This window comes from Gallus gallus, chromosome 3 (assembly GCF_016699485.2).
Source record: "Gallus gallus isolate bGalGal1 chromosome 3, bGalGal1.mat.broiler.GRCg7b, whole genome shotgun sequence".
NCBI classification, from domain to species: domain Eukaryota; kingdom Metazoa; phylum Chordata; class Aves; order Galliformes; family Phasianidae; genus Gallus; species Gallus gallus.
This window is the reverse complement of record NC_052534.1, coordinates 37,312,972-37,337,427: the sequence shown is the minus strand read 5'-3', so window position 1 is coordinate 37,337,427 and position 24,456 is coordinate 37,312,972. Positions and strand designations below refer to the sequence as shown.

General features: G+C 37.7%; 1 protein-coding gene and 1 long non-coding RNA gene across 3 annotated transcripts in view; one reads left to right on the top strand and one right to left on the bottom strand.

Annotated features, from left to right (window-relative positions):
* ACTN2 (actinin alpha 2) overlaps window positions 1-24,456 on the top strand; it is a 76,906-nt gene that overhangs the window by 38,662 nt on the left and 13,788 nt on the right. For both annotated transcript variants that reach the window (XM_046938534.1, NM_205323.2), the window contains exons 4-12: window positions 2,593-2,679; window positions 3,684-3,771; window positions 5,844-5,922; window positions 9,175-9,256; window positions 13,670-13,755; window positions 15,189-15,281; window positions 16,411-16,641; window positions 17,706-17,853; window positions 19,469-19,619. In XM_046938534.1, the coding sequence (XP_046794490.1) occupies window positions 2,593-2,679; window positions 3,684-3,771; window positions 5,844-5,922; window positions 9,175-9,256; window positions 13,670-13,755; window positions 15,189-15,281; window positions 16,411-16,641; window positions 17,706-17,853; window positions 19,469-19,619 (1,045 nt within the window). The remainder of the gene's footprint in view (window positions 1-2,592; window positions 2,680-3,683; window positions 3,772-5,843; window positions 5,923-9,174; window positions 9,257-13,669; window positions 13,756-15,188; window positions 15,282-16,410; window positions 16,642-17,705; window positions 17,854-19,468; window positions 19,620-24,456) is intronic.
* The window catches only part of LOC121110429, a 36,213-nt gene continuing 24,114 nt past the window's right edge, over window positions 12,358-24,456 (bottom strand). The window contains exon 4 of the long non-coding RNA XR_005858830.1: window positions 12,358-20,729. This is a non-coding gene — a long non-coding RNA (uncharacterized LOC121110429). The remainder of the gene's footprint in view (window positions 20,730-24,456) is intronic.

Sequence of the window (24,456 nt, the reverse complement as noted above, 5' to 3'; positions counted from 1 at the left end):
AGGAATACAGAATACCAAATGATGTGTGTCTGGCAAAGAAGGTTAGATTAAAAAATAAATAATATCAAACCCAAATATCAAGGCAGAATTTTAAAAAACAAAACCTTGCCACATTGCTTTGCCTATCTTTTTATCTTGGTAGTTTTTATTGTCCCCTTTTGCACTTCCCATCTCTCCTTTTCTTTTCTAATAGGTCAACAATACTTCTTCCCCAGAAAGCTGTAGCTTTGCATATGTGAGGTGTAGGAGCTGTGTTCCTGCCAGAGCACTGTGGAAAAAAAAATTAGAAAGTCTTCTACTGACCTGTAGAGAAAAATTATAGGCATTATTATTTTTTCAACACTGATACCTTTCAACATCCAGTGATTTTTGTTTTCCCTCTGTTTAGATACTTTTTCATGTCTTTTGTATGTGTTGTTTTGGGGTGGATTTTTTTTCATACTGATCAAAATGCAGTGAAATACATAACCACAAGGCTGAGAGGGGAAAGAAATAGCAGTGAGCCCTAATTAAGTTTTGAGATTTGAAGACACTTGAGGTCTTTCAAGGCAAATAAGATAGTAATAGTGCATGGAAGATAGGCAAAGTTAGGTTAGAATTCTGGAAAATGAATGTAGAACCCAGTGAGAAAAGCAGAAAACTAGCCATTCATTTATAAAGTTGAGTTATCACACTAACAAAGCATAAACAAGTGATAGGTAAGATGTCTCCTATCACATTTGTTAATTCCATAGTTTCAAATGACAGCTTCTGTTGCACACTAGTGCAAATTAGTGTGTATCTCACGTCCTGGGGCTACTAGCTGCTTTGTTCTGTGAAAGTTGTCCCTGGATTCAGGCAACCTTAAAGTAGCAAAGTGAATTCAGTTCCTTCTGGCACCTCTTTCAGCATTCCGTGTTAGACTGAGGAAATTCTTTCTGTTCCCACCCCAGGAGAACATCAGTGGACCCACAGGCAGCCACAGCTGCTCCACTTCTTGTGTGGGGCTGGAAGTGGCTTTCAGGCAAGGGAGCAGCTGGTGCCTTCCTTGCCTCACTGCTCATTTGGTGCAAAGTGACTGGAAAGACAGCCTGCAGTTCCCCTCTGTCATCCTCCCACCTCCTTCCCTGTCAGTGCTGGACTCTTCTTATAGTCTCACAGTGTTCTTCTAAGTATCTGCAGACTGATTTCATGTTATAATCACACTTAAGTGTTTTGGTGATATATTTTTTTTGTAGTTGAAAAACTGAAGTGATTTTGCTATTAGTATTACAGACCATGTAGGAGCACTGGATTCTGATTGGCTGAAGGGATGCCCGAGTATCTGTTAGAAAGGTTGGAAAAAGTCTATTGCTAGCATCCTGTAGACTCTAGCAGTCTTGAAACAAGTTGAAAACGCAAAAGTCATAGAATCATAGAATGGTTTGGGTTGGATGGGACCTTTATGATCATCTAGTTCCAACCCCCTTGCTATAGGCAGCGGCACCTCCATTGACCCTGGTCATCCTGCTGGTCATGCTTCTCTTGATACAGCCCAGGATACAGTTGTCCCTCTGGGCTGCAAGCGCACATTGCCGACTCATGTTGAGTCTTTCATCAACCACCACTCCCAAATCCTTCTCCTGAGAGCTGCTCTCAAGCCTTTCCTTACCCATCCTGTATCTGTGCTTGAAATTGCCCTGATCCAGATGCAGGACTTTGCACTTGGCCTTGTTGAACTTCATGAAGTTGGCATGGGTCCATCTCTTATGCCTGTCCAGATCCCTCTGGATAGCATCCCTTCTCTCTAGCTTGGTGTCATCTGCAAATTTGCTGAGGGTGCACTCCATCCTGCTGCTGTGGGAGAGAGTTTAAAAAAAAAAAAAAAAAAAAAAAAAAAGGTTAAAAATCTCACTTTGTATTAAAGATATATAAACATGTCTTACAACACTGATGTCTATACATCTACAATCTTGTGGTCATGTTTCTAAACTGCTTGGCAGGAAGCTATGTATCTTAGTCTCCGGAGGTGCTGTGTCTATTGAGCTGTTCTTCATATCTAGCCTGTGCTGGTACCAAGAGATAGAATTTTCACAAGGGCCAAAGTAATATTGGTGGACTTGTGAATGTCATTTAATTTATTTATTTATTTAAGAGGTAATCCGAGTTGTAGATTTCTAAGTAATTTAAAAACTCCTGTCTCCTTGACAAATTCTTGTTTTCTACTTCAAAATGCTAATATTCTGTAGTTTCTTACAATTTGGTGTAAAAGCATTTTTTTGTTCCCAGTTCTTTCATATGTGAAAACAGCAAGGCTGATAGTATTTAAGCTTTAAATATGTATTTCCCCCTGGCAATATCTATAGAAGTCAATCTGAAAGGTAACTTTCTGAGATGGTTGCAAATAGCTGGAGAACAGGCTTATAGCAGGGAAGAGATAAAGGGACCATAGCCTCAGTAATCTTCAGTCCTACAGTCAGGGTAGCAGAAACATGAGTCTGTTGAAAAATGAATCCAGGTGAACTCTGTGTAGGCAATAAATTATGGTAGAAATGTAACATATTTACTAGATACATATGTTTAGGAGAAAAAAAATGCATTTAAAAAATATGATTTTATCTTTTTCCACCTTAGAAATTGTTGATGGCAATGTGAAAATGACACTGGGTATGATCTGGACCATCATCCTTCGCTTTGCTATTCAAGATATTTCAGTGGAAGGTAAGTATAATGTTACCATGTGAAACAGGAAATTTGTTTTAAAATTTTATTAAATAGATAGTATACAAGTGCAATGAATGCTTTAAGAAAGAATTATTTTTTCACAGAAAGTGATATGCCTCTCTTGTGACAAAATACATTTCTGGAGGGAAGAAATAATTACTATAATGGAGAAGTTCTGGGCATGTTTCTCAGTTACAAGAGAGACAGAAACAAGTCTATGTTCATGAGTTTCAGTGGCCTGAATCTATGCTGTATTCTGTGTGGTTGTCCTATTTCCAAAATGCTTTTCTAGACCTGTGCATTTCAACCCTTTTCGCAGATATATCTGGTGAAATTATATCTTTCTAGCATGTTTTTTTCTTCTGCTTCAGGCTTTTTTCTTAACTTTCACTTGGTAACTGTCTCCAAAAAGTGCATTGTTGTTACAGTATTCTGTAAAACAAGTCTAGCCCATGAAAAGTCTAAATTTCTAGAAACTAATCTCAGTTTTCAGCAGAAGTAGTGCCGATTCAAGGTTAGCATGCTGTCCTGGCTATAATTTATTGAATGTTAACTGTAGACCTAGAAGTCTCATTGACTCAGATGCTTACAGTGTGCAAATAACGAAGATAATTTATTTAGAATTTATTCTTTTACATAAGCAAATAGACTGAGAGCACAAGCGTGTTTCATGTAGGCACCAACTGAATTTTTTATGCTTAGTTCTATTACATTTGTATTCAGTGTTTTACTCCAAGTATACTTTCTGCTGTCCAATTAATGTAATTTCTTAAACTCCTAATATTCCAGAAATACTATGCAGACTAGGACTCTGAGTTGTTCCATTTGAGCTGATGTCTCTGTCCTGATGGAGCCTCTCTAGTCCACTTGCATGACTATCTCTTAGGATTAAATGTTAGTTTATGCTAACCAGTTTTTGATGAATGTCCACCATTAAGATGAGAAGAAAAGAATTACTTGAGCTCTTTTTACATCTTCTTACACTCTGGTGTCTGTTACAGAGACCTCTGCCAAAGAAGGGCTGCTGCTGTGGTGTCAAAGAAAAACTGCTCCTTACAGAAATGTGAACATTCAGAACTTCCATCTTAGGTAAACTTTCATTATTTCAAGAGGTTAGAAGCAGTCTTACATATATTAGGTCAGTTTTTTTCCCCACAATTGTGTAGGCATATTTGACAGCAGAATTTCACTCTTCACTGTTAACCTGGGCTTTTCTTCAAATTCTTATGGTCTGTATTCAGAGTCTTAACTTTGGTTAGCCTTCTGTGTCATTTACCCTGGTTTGTGTAGTTCCTATTAAAAAAAAAAAAAAAAAGTCCCTACTCCACACAGAACAAACATATGATACTATTGGATGTCCCTTGTATATGGGAATATCTAATTACCCTGCATAATGATTTAACAAATGATTACTTTCAGATGAGAGCCACTAATAGGTATAGACTGGTCTTGGCAAAAATACCAATGTGTTGAGCACACAGATATTTCATTTTGATGAATCACTCTTCATTATTTTGTAAAAATAATAATAAATAAGGAGCCAAAAAAGTTAGTCATTACCCAACAGTAGCACTTTAAATATGTTCATTTTTCATCATCAGGATCATTACCTGAGCTGTAAAACTTCGTGAAGCTCTGGCCCATGGTTCTGCACATTTAGTAAGGCCTGCAAAGGGATCTACATAGACTACTTGCTTTTGGGATTTCACTCAGCTGGTTCCTGTAGCTGTACTGGTGATCCACCTAATAAAAAGATGTGATTTGCCATTTGCACCATTTAACCATGGGATTTTACCTTCCCTGAAACCTCTGAAGTACTGTATCACAATGTTTTGGGTTTTTAGAATTCATTCTTCTTGTGAAGCACCAGGAGCACATACAGTGAAAGAAAAGATACAGTTGACACGTGCATCCAGAGAAGAAAGAATTTGATGTACCATCCCTATATTGCCTTGAGAAATCTCAAATTTGTAATGTGTTATTTTCCTTGAAAGTATAGCAGTATATTTTAGTAAAGCTTTATATGGATGCAGGGAGTAGTATAAATTACAGTACCAGAATCTTGGTGTTTATGTATATGTATGCTGGTTTTGATACATGGTGTGGGGAAAACATGTCGAACAGAAGTACATTGATTGATATTTGTGTTTTTTTTCTCTTATACAACTGCTTTACAGCAGTCTTTTTTTTTTTTTCTGTCCAGACCATTTTAGTCGATGCCTTTTGGAAAATTCTTGTTATTTTGATGCTCCTTTTGATTCAGTTTTAGCTTCTGAATGATTTGATGTTATACAGTGTACGTACATTCTGCTTAGTTATATTACATTTTTATTCAGTATGGTTATATTATTTAAATGATTTATCTAGACTTCCCATTGATGGGTATTCTAACAGTCCTTACCTTTAGTCTACCTTTAGTATCACACAGTTACTGCACAGCATACAAACTCAAGCCCACAATCCCAGTGATCTGTTTTCATAAAGTAAACTACCTTTCAGAGTAATTGCTTCTAGCTGAAAGGAATCTCTCAATCTTTCCAAATAGATGTTATTCACAGCTCTATTCCTTTCCTATTGTTTGAAAGGTAGTGGACATGAAGTCACAATTAAGTGTCAGACCTCAGGCCTGACCTGTCATGTCTGTGAAATGCTTTAAATAAAATCATTTTTTACTTCATACTTCTAGGAGCACAACATAGTTGTGTCATTAAAGTTATCTGAAGTAACTGACTTAGAAAAAGTCAATTACTTAAGCAAATTCAAGTAAACTGAAGGTTTGTTCTTCTCTTATTTTTCCACAAACATGCTCTAAGTGTAATGGGAGACTATGCACTTTCTGGAATGTATTCTTTGAGCTGTCCTGGGAAGTTGCTTAATTTAAGCAATTAAAATCAGGGTCTGTTGTTCATACCATACACTGTCTAAAAAGTATTATGGAATCCCTAAGTGTGTATAGACAGCAGAATAAATTATGTGCTGTAGGAGAAAGTGTACAGTGACAAAAGCTCGGAGGAATGAGAGTAGACAGAACATAATTGTCAGGATTTAAGGGGGGCTGGGGTTTCCTGCTTGATTTTAAGCCTTAAGCGAGGATCAAACTGTAAAATGCTATGACTTTATTCATTATTTTTTTCCATTCTATTTTTTTTTCTGTTGTGAAGCTGGAAAGATGGCCTTGGATTATGTGCACTTATCCACAGACACCGACCTGACCTTATTGACTACTCCAAGCTAAATAAGGTCAACAGTCTGGACGGTAGAGCATGTTGTCCTGCAGTGATTTGGCTCACTTCTGGTTTGCTTACTATGTTTTCTAAATGACAAGCTAAGGAGTGCATACTAATTCTAACTAATTTTCTATGCTTACTCCAAAAAATATTATTTGGAGGAAAGTAGGCCATGACAGTCCCTTGTCTGTCTTTCTTTTCCACTACAATGACTTCAGTATTAATTTCAGAAAATCCATTTCTCAGCAGCCAGGCAGTTTGTCTTCTATGGCACGCCGTAAGGATGTTAAATCAAATACACTGGAATTCTCAGTTCACAACTGATACATAGTACAGACCATCTGCTATGTGTCCACTGTAAATAGCTGTGTAGATTGCAGAGCAGTAAACAAGGACAAGACTGATTAGAACAAACTCTTACCTAGGAATATGCAATTGTTAGGATTACATACAAAATATCCACCAGTTCTTACTTAATATTTCATTATACTTCTAACTATCCATCCAGGAAGTGCAAAAGAGATAGATACCATAACTTATTTAGGTAGCATCACATGGGGATTACAGACCCATTTTGTTATTTGAAAAGATGTATTTGTTCTAAAAGATAGAAGCTACTGTGGTTTAAGGATGAGTAATGAAAATCAAGTAATAATCTTGGAATTTCTGGGGCATGTTACTGAAGAATAAAAACTGAAAAGACAGTGGCATGTTGGCATTTCATGTTAGATCTCAATAAATTCATATGTTTTTCTTCCTCAAAAATGAACATATATTGGATTCTTATGTAAATAATAGTGAAACAGAAAACCTAATCATGGATTTAATTTGTTGAGTGCCACTTCTATTTGGTGAGAGAAATTGGTAATCATAGATAATATTTTTCATTCCGTGCCCCTCTATGATAGATTCATTTTATTAGTGGAATCAGCTCCTATGATAAAGCCTTTTGTGAGGGAAAAGATGACAGAAAGAAGTAAGACAGTTTGAAAACTTTGTCTGCTTTATAATATGTTAAATTTGTGCTGGGACCCTCAAATTTTAGTGAAAATTAAATGAACCTAAACACACAGTGTTTAATTTAGGCAGTTGTTAAGACAACTGCAGACCTGAACAAAAGGACAAACAATAAACTGTCAGTACCAGATTATTCTCTAATTCTATATACATACTTTCGTATGGATGGACAGATTCATGGAATAGCTAAGCTACCTGTCTCTGTCTATGTATGCTCAAGCATGGCACAAAGAAGTTAGTCTGACTGAGTTTGTGCTTAGAAGAGTGGAACACATTACAAGAAGCTTTTTGGTAAAACCAGTCTACATTTGAGTGCTAAGAAAAGGGAATAGCACATATAGCACATAAGCAGATCTGCTTCAGCATTACTATTTCCCCTTTAGAGGTTTCCAAAATAAGAACAGGTCAGGTTTCAAATTGAGGCTGAGCTCTGGCACGTAAAGCACATGCAGAAAAATCCTAAAATAGATCTTGCTTTTCTGACTTGTCTGCATTTGACTGACTACTCATTTTGGTTACATTAACAGCTGTCTTGGTGTCTGGTTTCTTATCTCTTGCATGCTGTCTTTTATTTTTCTCACCAATGTGCTTTGTGTGAATTTGTAGCTGGAAAGATGGCCTTGCTTTCAACGCCCTTATTCATAGACACAGGCCCGATCTTCTTGACTATGACAAGTTAGATAAGGTATTTCTCTAGTTGTAGCAGAGACTCTTAGTTACTGTGGCTTATAGTTTTGTTTAAAAGTATGGGTGATTGGGATCTCCAGAAACTGCTGATTTTAAATACAGTTATTTCTTTATGGAGCAGCATTTACTCATGGACGTATCACCAGGCACACAAATAGGAGGTGCCCATCACTCATCCATAAGCGAAGTGTCTTAATCAAATCAGTGGGTCTCAGGTTTAGTGTATTTCTTCCCATTTAATTTCAGTAAGAGTTTTTGTATACACATTTAGTAAACGTTGTATTACATGTAGCGTCTCATGTAACAGCAGAAAGAAGTTAATGGGTTTTAAAGATTGTCCAGATTTCTTCTTATGTCAGTGATGCTCAAAACTGCTAAATGATGATGAAGTGAGAACTTACAATTAGAGACTTTGTGTTCCACTATAACCAAACTGTTAGGGCATTGTTACTTATGATACCTGGCATATATACGTGAGAACTAAGTAATTACTCCCATTTCATTATAACTAATCTTAATAAGTTCATTTCAAAGTGACAAAAGAAGCGTGCTTGAGTCTAGATCCTTTTACAGGGAGTGTCTGCATTCAAACAGAAGCCCTGTAAGTTCACTGCAGCAAACTTGTTAACTTTTTCCAGTCCCCTCCAGCTTCTCCAATTTTGTTTCTCTGCCCTGTCTTTCTAAACTATCTCTGTAGACATTGACATTGTTCATAGTAGCTGTGATCATTTAGTAGTTTTTGAATATTTGAAAATAATAATAACATTAATGTCATGGACTGCCATTTCACATAGGATATTTTCGCTCCAAGCTGATATTAGAAGCCTGACTTAAGAGCATCCCTCATCTGATACGGTCTTCTTTTGTCAGCAATTGTTGTCTGTAGTGTAAGAAACGAAATGTATGCTGTTTGACTGAATTTTTCTCACTGCTTCCTTTCTTTTTCCTTCAAAAAACAAAACCTCTAAACAAGAGAAAACTCTTGATTTTCAACAGCTCTAAAATTCAGCTTACACACATTAGTTTCAAATTTGGCTATCCAAGTCAAAACTAGATTTTGTTCCTTCGGGGTAGCTGTTCTGTTTGTGATTCCCCTTTTCCATGCATACATTGGACCAACAGAGAAATTGTTATCTCAATATAATTTTTATCATTGTAATACAATGTTTACTAGGTGTCAAAGTGTGATTTTTGTGATGAACAGTCTAGTATACCCTACTGGACCAGAGACCGTGACTGTATGTTTTACTGCAATTCTTCATTCAGAATTAGCTCTTTATGAGTATACATTTCATATGTTATCTACATTTCCCTTCAGAACGTATTGGAATGTATATAGAATTAGAGAGTTCTAGTGTCTTATTAATGTTTACCTTTGAAAAAATAGTAGTAGATAGATTAAAGGGCCATAGACTCATACTTTGCTTTTTGTATAATAGTAACTGTGATTCTAATTTACAATTGGGAAAAACAGAGTAAGTTTTAGTGCACCTACTGCAGTAGTCTTGCTTCAAAGAAAAATCTGTATTTTTGACTTGTTGCGTTTTCTTTTTTCACTCAGGATGACCCCATAGGAAATATCAACCTTGCCATGGAAATTGCTGAGAAACATCTGGATATCCCTAAGATGTTGGATGCAGAAGGTGAGAACTATAGTGAAGTTTTCATTACTCATAAGTAAGAGACCATAAAACTCCTGTTGTTTTGTATCTAGCAAATTTTCAACATTCTTTCCACATGAATGGTCATGGAGAAACTTCTCCTTTCTGCTTTGTTTTCAAACAGTCTTTTCCTTCCCCTTCTACATATATCAGATAGTTCAACTCACTTTTTCATCATACCTTATTCTTCTGCTGTTGTTTGTACTTATTATAGCACTTTGGACCCCAAGTTCAGCATATGGCCCCACTGACAAGTGAGGTTCAAATATAGAATGAAAAGATAATCCTTGCCTATAAGAAAGTATAATCTGTGATTAATAAAGATAATATAACTGTTAGTAGCTTAAAGCATACTTACATTTCTAAATGCGAAGACCAGGAAGAAATAGAAGTACCTTTCAAAATATATTACTGATAATGTGACTTCTGTGAAATAGCTTGGTTGAGGCAAGCTTTTTTTCTTCACATTTAGAATCACAGAATGGTTTGGGTTGGAAGGGACCTTTCAGATCATCTAGTTTCCAATCCCCTGCTATAGGCAGAGACACCTCTCTCTAAACCAAGTTGATCAAAACCCCATCCAGCCTGGCTTTGAATGCTTCCACGAAGGGAGCATCCACAAACCTCTCTGGGCAACCTGTTCCAGTGTCTCACCACCCCCACAGTAAAGAATTTGTTCCTAATATCTAGTCTAAATCTACTCTCTTCCAATTTAAAACCATTTCCCCTCATCCTGTTGCTTCCTGCCCTTATAAAAAGTCCCTCTCCAGCTTTCCTTGTAGGTACCAGAAGGCTGCTATAAGATCTCCTTGGAGCCTTCTGTTCTCCAGGTTGAAGAGCCCCAGCTCTTTCAGCCTGTCCTTGTAGGGTGGATGCTCCAGCCCTCTGATCATTTTTGTGGCCCTCCTCTGGACCTGCTCCAACAGCTCCATGTCCTTCTTGTGTTGGGGGCCCCAGAACTGGATGCAGTACTCCAGGTGGGGTCTCACAGAAGTAGAGTGGAGGGGCAGAATCAACTCCCTTGACCTGCTGGTCACTCTTGTCTTGATGCAATCTAGGATACAGTTGGCCCTCTGGGCTGCAAGTTCACACTTGCAGCTCATGTTGAGTCTTTCATCAACCAGCACTCCCAAATCCTTCTCCTCAGAGCTGCTCTCAAGCCTTTCTCCACCCAACCTGTATCTGTGCTTGGGATTGCCCCAACCCAGATGCAGGACCTTGCACTTGGCTTTGCTGAACTTCTGAACTAAAGTTGGCATGGGCCCACCTCTTATGTCTGTCCAGGTCCCTCTGGATAGCATCCCTTCCCTCTAGTGTGTCAACTGCACCATTCAGCTTGGTGTCACCTGCAAATTTGCTGAGGGTTCACTCAATCCCACTGTCAGTGTCGCGTACAAAGATGTTAAATAACACTGATCCCAGCACTGATCCCTGAGGAATGCCACTTGTCACCGATCTCCAACTTGGACATTGGGCCATTGACCGCAGCTCTCTGAGTGCGACCATCCAGCTAATTCCTTATCCAGTGAGTTCATTTTTGGACTTGACATTTGGACATTTATTTAAGTATAAAGTTTTTGCAGGATTCAATTTTAATGAATAGAGTCATTATTTGTTTTCTCTGATAATCTTTCAATCTGTCTATGAATAACAAGAAGATGCATATTAATGTTTCCTGAATTTCTTCAAGATAACCAGCCTTTTGTACTCCAGGCAAAAAATAGTGCAAGCATACTGGAATTTGCTTACACTAGTTCAAAGCATTCTTCTCCAAGAGAGTGCTTCTGGTGACGTGACAGTAGAGTGGTGATAGCATGGCAATTATGCAAAACACACAAACTCATCTTGTCTGCTTCCCTTAAAGTCTTTGGCAGGGAAGTTAGGCCAATATCAATGAATTTGAAAACCCGGTTTGTAACATTGTAATCAAATATTTTTTCTTGGTTTCACCTGCACAATTGGTTTTAATTATTTGAATTGCAATTCTCCTTTCAAGCTCCACTTAATTATTTTACTCTGAAACACTGTGTGAAGAATAAACTGACATGATACCTCCTTACTGTTGAACATCTACTATTGTTCTCCTTTCACTCGTTTTTCTCTTGACATTAAATGCAAGAAAAAATCCTGCCCCTCTTTTTCCCCACCCTCACCCTCATCAGACTTCCTGTGTATTCTAGCCCTTTGTATTATTCTTGACAGTTACATGGGGGGGAATGAAATCATGCTTCTTCTAGCACACTCTTGAGTATGTGTCATCAATTTTTACTCTTGTATTTTCAGTGGAAATGTGTTTACTTCTGAACCATGTGACAGTGATTCAAACCAGTAAATACATTGGTCCTGAGGTTAGAAAATCTCTCTGCTATTATTAAAATTGTCATCTCATTTATGGATCTTCACACACTACTATCTTCTCACTTCTTCAGTGGCAAAAATCTGCAGTTTGCATAAGCATCATTCATCATTCAACCATAATTGTTGTAAAACCACCTTTTTCTGTCCTTGTCTGTCAAGTCATCAAAAATGTCAATTTTTACTAATGCATTCATGCCTCAGTCACACTCTCTATGCTTTTAATCTTCCCTCCTCTAATAGGGTAAAGCCATCAGTCAACCAAGCCAAACTCTTATGTGATTTATACTATTAACTAAAGAGACAGACTGGCTCAGGAATAGCAAAATGTTTACTATCCACACTTTTCTTGGCACAAAATAGTATTTTCGAACTGCAAGAGTTCTGTGGGTTTCCAGTATACATCAGTACTTTGTCACCCACAAGGATCCTTTGCTAATATAGTATATGCTCTTATTTTGTGACCGTTGATGGCTGTATTTCTTGTAGTAGAATTTCTGTATTGATGTAGATGAAGTTGCTATGGAGTGGCAGTGAAACTGAATCCGGTAGATCTATGAGCCATGCCATCTGCTCTAGAAGTTTCCCCAAAACAGAAATTAGCAATACCTTTCTGAATAGTCTCCATCTTCAGATGTTATACCATTTCAAAGAGCCTAATATATTTTCCATTTTTGATTCCTAGAGCTTACGTATCTTCACAATGAAATCAGTAAACTGAGTCAGGATGAAGGATAACATACTTATTTTTAATCTTTGTAGCACTGAGCTGGCATCATCAGCTTAATCTAATGGAAGTACCTCATAAGAATTTCTGAGCAGTAAACCCTTTTCTTTCTACACAGATGTAGTAAACACTGCCAGACCTGACGAAAGAACCATTATGACTTATGTTTCCTGTTACTACCATGCATTTGCTGGTGCTCAGAAGGTGAGGTTGTAGATAGATCAGATCTCACCCTCCACCTTCTTTGTTGTTTCTTTCAGCAATTTTTTTTCCTCTTTTGATCTTTCCCTCACTAGTTCTTAGGACAGCATCTTAGAGCCGAGCTCATTTTCTGTTGCCTGCTTTTCTCTGTGAGACACTGTCTCTGTAGAGCCAGTAGTAGTCTATCCATTTGTTCTGTAGATACAAACTTTCCTCTCTCATCTTCCTATATATTTACTGACAATATCCAGCAGGTTTTGGGCATCTGATCACTGGACTTGGTAGGACGTTATTCAATATCCTTTGATTGAACTTCTGGGCTTTGATGAGAAGCACTTAAAAATGTTAGAAGAAAATAAGCTTGCGGTGATAAAGCTATTCCAATACCAGAATTTCATCTTTTTTTTGCCTGCTGGATATTCCTGTTGCATATGTCAAAATCTTCATAACAGATGCTCAGAAAATGAATCCTTTTCTTATGCTTTCAGGATTGTTTTTTAAAATATTAAATATTCAATGGTAAGTACAATCAGCAACATAAAACATCACTACTATACAAAACAGGGAAATATACAGACATCTCAGAAGAGCTCTGGATTCATGTTCTAATGAGAAGAAGTGAAAGTGGAAAAGGCAAGGCAAATCAGAGTAGGACATGTTTTAGGCATTAGTAATACAAGGAGTACTGATATGTAATGTTAAAGTTAAAACTGATCCATATGTAGCTTCCAGAGGAGATCTCCCCAGATCAAAATCTAGCTTGTCTTTTCTCTGTTAGTCAACAAGATGTTCATGCCAATTATTATGCAGATAGTCTTTTTAAAATTAAGGTATTTTTCTCTGTGACAGTACTGCAAGATCAAAAATTCTACATTTTTGTAAGAGTTCGTGTTCAATTTCTAGAGTATGGATTTTTTTTCTGTCAATGCCCATCAAACCAAAACTGCGTTTATTCCAGCTTTGTATATTTTCCAGAGTACAGAGCTAACTATGTACAAAAAACTATTTGCAGTGTCAACTGTGTTGTGCTTTTATTTATTCACCCTGTTTTCTACTCCCTGTATCTTTTTTGTTTGTTTGTTTTTTGTTTTCATTTCTCCCCAATATTATAGATATTGTGAACACTCCCAAACCTGATGAGAGAGCTATCATGACATATGTGTCCTGCTTCTACCATGCTTTTGCTGGAGCAGAGCAGGTATTAATCGATTGTCCCTTCAGGTTGCTGTGTTTTTGATTATTTTACTTTTCCACTCGTTTATAACAAAACAAAAAAACATCCCCCCCCCCCCCCCAAAAAAAAACCAACCAACCAAACTCACTAATTTTGTGTTTTGCTGTTTTAATTAACAATTGCAAGTATTACTTGAGCACTAATACTTGTTTTTAACCAGCACTGAACCTGTTTTAGTTAAATCTTGCGTAGCAAGTTGAACCTTTTTATTTTAATAGATATTTGTGATTCTAATGTTGAGAGTCTTTGGTGATTGTAAAGACCATTTCAGAAAAACTGTATTTGAAGATACTGTGAAACGGAATTTTTTTGTTGCTACATCAACATCTTATGCTTTTGCTGCATAAAATCATGTTTGACTTCTGGAGACTGAGAGTATTCTGGACTTATTCATTCTGAGTAGTAATTTAGGGCTGCCTAGAGATGTGGAGAGGCAAAGAAGTTTCCCACAGCAGTATTTGCACCTGGCTGCTACTGAAGCCAGTGGAATTATTTGTAGACCAAAGTGTTGGTATAAGAAGCAAGAGTATCAGCAGATCTATCATACAGGATGGTATTATAACAAATGTTGCATTTTCATCTGCTGTATTTCTTACATTTCTAGTCTACAAATGGACACAAACCAACTTATGTGGAGAGAAAAAAAATGCCTTAAAGTAGTTGATATTTTTCCATCTTCCTCTGAATTGAATTTCCCTTCCTATCTGGTAGGCCTCCTACACCATATTGTAGCACAGCTATGCTGTTGTGCATTGTTCCATCTGGGTGTGCAGGTTTGGCTATTAATAGAAAAGAAAGATTCCAAATACTATTTTTCAGTTGACTGGATATATTTCAGATTCGCATCTATATGAAATTATAAATTTGTGACGTGGAACTATTAATCTCAGTTTCAAATATGGCAGAGCTACAGTGCTTTTAGAAATAAATTTGGCAGGAGTCTAGAAAAGATTTGCTGTCAGTAGTTAAACTGTGTCTATTTTCAAGGGTGTATGTGCATGTGGGTCCCCTGAATTGCATCCAGTTTTTCCTCTGTAGCTAACAAACCTAATACCTTTTTAGTGTGCTTTAAAAAATTAACCGAATAAGATAACTTTAAGAATGGCTTCAGTTGCTTTTGAAAGTAAAATATTTATTAAACAACTATAATGACAGTGTGAAATTCCCCCTTGTACAGTAAGGCTTAATTGACTCAGTGACTTCTGTGCCAATCTATGCCTCATTTAAGACCACCAGTGTCTGTGAGTATAGAAGGAGGGTGACCTAGAAGCATAAATCAACAACTTTAAACCAATGTCATTTTTATTTGCAGCTGCCATGTTATCTTTCTTTCTCCAAGCCTGTACCTTTCTCAGGATGTTTACAAGTATGTCCTGTTTATTTGCTATATTTTATAGGCTGAGACTGCAGCAAACCGGATCTGTAAGGTGCTTGCTGTGAATCAAGAAAATGAGAGGTTGATGGAAGAGTATGAGAGACTTGCAAGTGAGGTAAAGACAGCCTTTTCTGTAACATGGTGATAATTCGGTTCATGAAATACTGAAAGCTGAAAGATTCATGCACTGTCTGCAAGGCAGAAAGTGAAAATATTATTAAGGTGAATCTCACAGTTGTAGGGTACAAAGTTCAGTATCCCAAAAATGTCAAATATCAGGTCAGTCCTTTGCCAGAGATTTCCTGTGTGACCTCCAGCAAGTCATTCAGTCTTGTTTTCTTGTGCCAAAAAGGGTGTTTTGGGGACTGTCATCAGGCTGCCTTAGGACTAAGCTTGTTGTCTCTGTAACCTCCAGTGATAGCTCTTCCATCACCACACGTGGAACATACAGGATTCTTTTACTCCAGGCCAGCCCACTGGCTTTATATACTGCAAGCTGTACCTGGACAGGGTCTCAGGGTGTTCACAAAACACCTGTGAACCCATACAGCAAATGAATGGTGAAGGCACACTGCTTGTGTTGTTTCTGATTATTACCAGAAGATTGTTTTTTTTTTTTTTCCAAAGCACAGGTAATATAATTTTTCTTCACGAAGTATATACTGCAGACTTTATGAATCAGCTCCTCTTGTCTTTTCTTGGTATATGGAAAATCTATTGTGTCAGGACTGCAGATATGTAGTGCATGAGTGAGAGCTCCTTTGTCTTTATAATGCACAACCTCCAAAAACATACAGAGATGATAGACACAATGAGAGTAGTGCTGGATTGGTACTGAGGACTTCTGCACAAAAACATTTACATGTCTTGAGTTACTTGATTGATGTCCATTCTTATTTATGAACTATGACTACTTGAGACATCAGTACCAATACTTTTGAAAGTGGCCAGTGATACTGGGTAACTTGTGTTTTAATTACCTGGAGTCACCTTATGTACATGTCCGTGTTCATACCCTGAAAGTCAAGGTATTTCCAGAAGTATCTAGAATATCTGAGAAAGTTAGGGTTATTGTTCTGTTGAGAAAATTTTGTTCTTACTTGCCATTAGGACCCTGACTCCAACGGAAGTTAACAATAGTAAGATGGAGAAAACATGATTGAAATTTATGCATTAAATATTATCTTTTTGTTGTTGTTGCTCTTCCATTGCCTTAATTTAAATTGTTTGTGTTGATTTGAAAGCTTTTAGAATGGATTCGCAGGACAATTCCTTGGCTGGAAAACAGGACCCCGGAAAAAACAATGCAGGCCATGCAGAAGAAATTAGAGGATTTCCGGGACTACCGCCGCAAACACAAACCTCCCAAAGTTCAAGAGAAATGTCAGCTGGAGATCAATTTCAACACCCTGCAGACAAAACTGAGAATCAGCAATCGACCAGCTTTCATGCCATCGGAGGGAAAAATGGTTTCAGTAAGTAAAGGAGGCATCAATATTCCATTCTCCTTTCTACCAACATTCTCACAAGAATTTCAATATGAAGGACTGAATTACTATTTTGAGCCATCCTCAGAAACTTCAGTTTGCTGCGATTTGTCAATATCAAACCACACTCTTAAACATTCCCTTTCATTCTAAAATCTTTCTTTCCCTTAAGTATGCTCCTCGCTCTTTGAAAACTTTCCTCAGTAGCAAATTGTCTTGAGACAGAGCTTTCTTTGGGCACGTTAGTTTACTTAACCACTTTTTTTTTTATCAAAGCAAAACTTACGCTGGTTTCACTGACATTCTGTTCATCAGACACAGAGAAACAGAGAAATGGCTCAAAAAAATCTTCCGTTTTTTCTGAAGATAATAATAGTCTTACTGTGGGTCAGAACATTTCTTCTGGAATACAGCAAACCTGTATCTATATTCTGTTTTAGCACTGTACTTTCGTTGCTTAGATTTCACAAACAGATGGTTGCATTACTTGCAAAGGGTGGCTGCTGTGCTGCATACTCAGAAAATAAGGGGTCTCTCACCTCAGTTTCCTTCTCATGCCTTTAAGCTTCTAAGGAAAATCACAAAACTGTACACCACAGAAAATGAAATGAATTTGTATTCCAGGTAAAATAAGGATCTAATCTTCTTGGTACTAATTGTTTTGTTGTTGTCAGCTCCTGAGAGCACAGCACATTCATTCTGATAACAGACAACTACATCACAAAAGAACGTGTACTTGGAACACGAGAGGTAAAACTAATGTGTCATGAAGACAGTGAACAAATGATGTTGCTGAAAACTATTTGTATAGAGGATTCTTTCATGATCCCGACCTCCCTTGGTTGGGATGCTTTGTCAGGTGCAGTTGTTTGGACTGTCTGGTTTCCAGAGCTGCCTGACAACTGACATTTCCTGTGATTCTGGTATTTGGCAAAATCTGGACATCCTGACTTCTCTTGTTGGAGGAAAACTGAGCGAGTCAGAAATCTGCAAATTTGGATAAAAAAGAGATTATAGTTTCATTCACTCCTTCTCATATATTCTCTTAACAGGATATTGCTGGCGCTTGGCAGAGGCTTGAACAAGCTGAGAAAGGCTATGAAGAGTGGCTGCTGAATGAAATACGAAGACTGGAAAGACTTGAACACTTGGCTGAGAAATTTAGACAGAAGGCTTCCACTCATGAGCAGTGGGCATATGGTAAGCAGAGATGGCTTCTAACATTTTTCACATTTTAACCTTCAAGGTTGAACTGTCAATGATGGATGTTTGCCAACCAGGAGCACTCTAGAAATTAGCTTGGACAGCTTTAGAAAAGTAAAATGCTAACAGATAAAATTGGAGGTTCTGTGGCCTACAGTCATGGTCCTAATTTGTAGACGTTGCTAATGAAATGTAACTGTGAAAATCATACTCTTTTCTCCTAAGGGATTGAGTCAAACCTAATAACACTATCCAGTAAATGAATAAAGGCTCTTACTGGTAATGCATCTGTGTATTTGTACACCAGTGATACAGCCAGGAGTGAAGTGAGTACAGAAATTTTAAACTCAAAAATAAACTGGGATCTATGGCTGGCTGAATGTGGAATTATTAACAGAACTCTTCTGGTTGGTAATCTTGGCCATGTTGATTTTTTATAGTTCACATAAACTGCATAATAATGGACTCACTTTTGCTTTGCTCCATGCCCTAGATTATACCCCATGTGTGGCTCTGTTTTTTAAAGATAGCCTAACGTTAGGTGTAGTTGTAACAGCTATAGGACCATCTATTTTACAACGCCAACATAAAGTTTTGTTGACACCATTAAGCATAGTGACACTCTCTCATCATTTTTTTGTTGTTGTTGTTGTTTTTGGCCCTGACAACCATTTTCCTGTTTCTGCCACGCTTTTGGCTTTTTCCAGCTACAGTCTTTTCACACTGTGAAAGTAAAACTGAGGCTATCCAATAACATGGTTGCTGGAAGCATACATAGCAGTAAAAAGTTACCAAACATACTAGAAAAGAAACTACAGTATTTATCAGCCCTGAGAGCCTATTTTCTGAGGATATTCTACTCATGGTGCCGTGGTATGGCTATTATACAGGGAAAAATTCACATAAGCTTGTACATAGCAAGTGAAACAATAGCCCTTCTGGCTCTAGAAGCTGCAGAGCTATGTAATGTCATATGGCGAGCTGCAATTGTACAGGCTGTTTGTATAGATTTTTGTCCAACACAGGAGCTACCGAGGAGTAATATTTCAATTTCTGATTTCATTTTTGCTTCTCTTGCAGCTATGTTGGCATTTTCCACTTAAAATTCAGTAATTGATACAAAATACAGCCATGTGTCTATCTAATTTTGGCAGGAAAGTGCTGAAATTAATAATGAATTGAAAGCAGACCATGAAAAAGAGTAACAGTTCCTTAGTAGGAGTGAAGCTGAGCATAGCAGTGTGATTTCTGATTTTGTAAATCAGTAATACACTCTAAAAGATTTGCCAGAATAGTTTAGATCCTTAGTTTTTGCCAATATACCACTTTATGCAGTTTCTCAAGTAATGCAATACCAGCTATTTTAGACATGTATAATCATCCTGTGCAAGAATCAAGGGATTATTGAGAGATCTTTAAAAATATGTTATTTTCCTAATTAACACTGTCATGCTGACAAATTGCCACTCATTGCAGTGGAGCAGGGATTTCATCTTATATATGTGATTTTGACCATGCCTCAGCTAAAAAAATAAAAAAGTTGACTGAATTTGCTATTGTTCTAACCCATAAATTAGTAGAAACAGACTAATAATTTAATATCCTCTTTCAGGCAAAGAGCAGATCTTACTTCAGAAGGATTATGAATCTGCATCTCTGACAGAAGTCCGTGCCATGTTGAGGAAACATGAGGCTTTTGAGAGCGATTTGGCTGCTCACCAGGACAGGGTGGAACAGATCGCTGCCATTGCCCAGGAGCTGAAGTATGTTCCATTTAAAGGCTTGCAGCTGCTGACATTTAACTTTGCGATAAACTCTTTCCAATGAATTTGATAGTGTCATAGGTACCAACGTAAGAATTCCAGAGATAGCTTCATAAGTATATTATCTGAGCTGGTCACTGAGACCTTTCCCTCATCTCCCCTCTACTCCCAACCAAATATAGACATTCAACTGACCAAAAATATTTGAAAACAAGCATTTTCAAATGTTTTCTTTCTACTAATGAGTCCAATGTGTGTTCATGGGAATGCTGGAGGTGTCTGTTTCTTAGTTCATATGGTCTGCTGAGAGGTACTGGTTATAAATTATTAACTTAGAAAATAATAGCAGTTAGATATATTACAGATCAAACATCTTCAATTTAAAATCTGGTATTTTCCCACAGGTATGTTGGTCCTTTAAAAAGATTTGATATCCTTAAATTATCCTTTCTGTATCGATATTGGGTCATGCAATGATGTCTCCGAAGATTAAAATGTCTCTAGTATGCTCCAAGGCAAGCAAACACACAACCTCTCCTCCTCACTCAGCATACTATGCCCAGAGAACAAAGCTGAGAACAGTTCTACAACATATTTAGCTATATTGACATCAGCTAGGTAGTTCAGAGGTGTGAAAAGCCAAGGCCCGTGCCTGACAGACACTTCTGTGGCAACAGAAGCCCTGAGTGTTGGTGCAGTGACTGTGACTAGGCTCTGTCTTTATTAAGTCTGCTTTTGTTTGTGGGAAAGCTGTTAATTCACATGGGTGAAGCACAGCTTTGTCAGCAAAGCTCTGCCCACACTGGCAGGACTGTAGTGTTAGATAATGATGTCTCCATTCTGGTAAAGTCATTTTCATGTGTGCAACAAGCTAAGGACATTTGATTTTATAATCTTATGCAGTTAATTGCAGCGGTCTTGTACTGTAAATCAGTAGCACTACTCCTGATCTTAACATCTGGCACATAATTAAATTCATTGCTCACCCACAGCACAAATCTGCAAAGCCAACAGGAACAAATGTGTGTTAGTGGTTGAAAGAGGAGCCAGCATCAAATTCCCAGACTCCTCCTCGTGGCTTCAAGCCTCCAAGTTTCAGTTTCTTGACTCCTTGAACAGACAAAACAGCAAGTACTCAGAAAGCAAAAAAACACATCGTTTTTGTTTGTTTGTTTTTTACTTTGTAAAGGACCTTAAATCATAAACTGTTCCTCATTCATTAAGCATTAGAAAACCAAAGAGCTATCTAAAATGTTGTTCATACCTGGTAGCAGCAGCACTTACAGTAACTGTATGATTAAGATGAATTTAGGGGAAAAATCCTATTTTTAAGAATTGGTCACATGAGAAAAAGAAAAGTACGGTGGGCAGAGTAAATACTGTTAGTATGTAGTTAGTATGTAAGAGTAGTTAGTATGAAAGAAAGCTCAAAAATACAGAGGATGCAGATTTCACTGGTTGTGTCAGCTTACAAAACACCTTCTGGCATATCCTGATCTTTGCTGTAAAGTTATTTGTTCCTTTTATGCTAGAGAATGTTTCTGAAACACCTAATTATTGTTAATTAAGCATTAGTTTTGCAAGCGATAAAAACTTTGAGAATGTAGTATACGTAGCACAGCATCTGCTTACTGGCATTTTGAACCCTGTGTCCTTTACCTTTGCTGAGGCCAGTGAACACTGTATCCTGTCTATTTTAGGGTTGTCTCTTCTCAGTTGTTTCAGTAATTTGCTGTATGAAGTTAAACAAGATATCTGTGGCCTTGGCTCCAAAGGTGCTGAAAACCTCCTGCTTTTAAGATGCTCTACTTTGACGTCTTCTCTAATCCATACAGTACAGCTATCAGTCCAGTATTTTCAATATTCAGCGCTGGTTTCTCCCTGAGAATTTGTAGCTCAGTAAGACTTACTGTCTATGGAGAGTACCGAATGAAAGGTTATAAATGTCAAGTTTTATTATTGGCTGCAAGCAAATGGGCAGCTTCTGTTTAAATGTTGATTTTAATTATTTATCCACAGCACGGTTCTTCAGTGAGCGACTGAAATTATGGAGGAAAACTAATTTCTTTTTTCGGTCATATTTTTTCATTGAAATGTGGAGCAATAATTGAATGCTAAGGAATGTGCATTGGCACCTTATCCAAAGCCTAATGAACTCAACATGGGTATCTTATTGTTGGGTGTTTTTTGTTTTTATTTTTTTGTCACTGGATCAGACCCTTACAGGAGTCAGCATCATCTGAGTCTAAATTACAAGTCAGTACACCTCCGTGTTTCGCTTTAGTCATCTCTTGTCTGCCTAATGTTACTATTTGAAACCGAACAATTGCTGTGTGACCTTGAACCACAGCAGTTACTTACTGCATTTTCTTATCTGCTCTGGTATTTTCTGCTGCAGCAATTAAGTCAACTGTGAGATAAAGTTGCTAAAAGTTTGTTGATTGGTGTGTGTGTGTGAAGCAGGTTATTCCAGCCAGGATGCTGCTATAGGACTGTTATGTGTTCTAGCCTGTATAGGATTGGAAATCCTTGCCAGTGAAGTATGGAAAGACTTGGTTGGCACTGTATACGAGGCCGGAAAAAAAACTTAGGAATTTTTAAAATGGGACTTGCCATTTGTGACATTGCAAATGCTAAACAGAATTAGAGTAAGTCATAATATGAAACACTAAAGTCACCTATGGTCTTGCGTGCTCATTTCAGTGTTTTCAATAATCAAGATAATTTTTAGAATATCCATCACTTCTAGCATAGCAGCTTATTTTCAGCCAAGAAGACAACTATCTGTAGTTGTTTTGAAGAGTCTTTTTGCTTCTGGAAACCTGGGCTCAAATTGTGCTTACGCGCATGATATTATAACATGAGCCTGGTTATGAAGCAGTGCTAAAGCATGGTGCTCAGCAGGTTATTTTTGTGACACTATCATGATTCGTAAAGTGAGCTCATACTTAAATGCTTCTCTGGATCTGGGCAAAATCTGACTAAATTTTTAATTCTTTAAAGGTAAGACCGAATTATATGTAAAATAAATAAAAATAGCTTCAAGATTTTTAAATTCCGAAGGCTGTAGATTTCAAATGACTAAATAGGCTGTTCTCTTGGAAGTTCTGTAATACATGTGCAGCAGTGCTTTGTTTATGCTTGATAAGATAAAAAATGGTAATAAATAAGAAATCCAGTGTCTTCACAGCTTCAGTGCACAAATCTCCACATTCCATCCACTTAGTGAGCTCTGTGAGCTCACACAGGATCATCACCTAATAGCCTCAGTATGCTAAAATGTGAAAAATAACTTCCATCTGAAACGTTCCAGCAATAGAATATGTCATGGTGTGTTTTATCCAAGTGTCCAAGTTCCTGACTTAAAATTTCTTAATAAATACATGGTTTTTATTGCATTCGTGGAAGGCCAACAGAAAGGCTTGCCCCCTAGGAGGAAGTAAGCTTTTAAGTTAAGGAGTCCTTGTGTAGTCCTTATGGGCAGCTCTCTCCTTATACATAATGGGATTTTTTACAATTTAGAGTTTTTTTAATTGTAGTATTCTATTTTCACTTGTTTTTTTACCATTTTTTGCTTGCAAAGATAAATTGATTTCAGCATGTCTGAAGCCTCTTTTAAACAGAATGATCTCAGCTTTATCCCTAACCATATTGTTCCTACTGAACTCAGAGGGAGAAGGATAAGCACTCCCCCTGGCCTACAGTGGTACCTTCACAGAGGAAAACTGTCTCAGCTCCCATTTAGTCCTCTGTGATTCTCTAAGTTACTGGAGGAAGCGATCTGTACATTTCTCTTGCCACTTGCCTAGAGAAAGGATGTTCAAAAGGATAGAACAAATTATACCTGCATTTAACATCTTGTTCAAGCCTTAGAGTAAATCTTAGCTTCATATTGCCATATTGTCACATAATCACAATCTCTGCAATGCTTAGTACTGTGCAAAATGTCCTCAAGGAGCAGCCAAGAGCTAAATTCAGTGGATGATGATACACTGATAAAAATGAGCTTCTGAAGTGCCTAACATATATTTTATTATGGTCATGGTGGCTGCAGTAGAACCATGGGGATTATCTGTCACTGAGGTCCAAAAGTCAGTTTGAAACAGTGTAGAATCTCAGGACAGAGCTTAAGAAGTTAGTCTAGGCAGCACAGTAAGTTGTTTTCTGTCAGGATAATAAAAACATATTAAATAGGTGAAAAAGCGGTGCTAACTGCTACATTCCTTTTGGGTGTACTAATTTGCAGTGGCAGCAAACCTGACTCTGGAGATTCCCGTACCTAATCAGTTCTAGTGTGTGAGGAGTTCCTGGAGAGAAAGATGAAAATTGTTTTCTGTGCCCAAAGCTGGGCAGCCTGTTAGAGGTAGATTATGCCTTGAACACAAGCAGAGATCTGTTTCTCAGTTAAATACATAGGTCACTCTGAAAGTAATGCCTCCTATTTAATTCCATGAGAACTACAACAGATACAAAGAGCATAATAGCGCTATTTAATAAAGCAAATTCTCAGCTACAAAACTCTATTTTTCAACGTAATTGCCATCGCTAGCTGTGCATTTTCACCAGTGATGAATAAGAGCCTGCACAACACACGTGTAAGAATCAGCACCTGTGGAGGTGACCTGCTGTCGCTGTTACCACAGCTGAAATGCATCACCCACTGCCTCACTGTGCCCACATCCACTGTTTGGTCTCCATCAATGTTCAGTGAGTGTCAATGAATGTCAATGGGTGCAATTTTTTCCACATGGAGGAATTCAGTTCCACACCTGTGCTTCATACCCGCTTCCATGTCAGACACCATTCTGTCAGACTGCCCCTCTGCTGCCATCTGTCA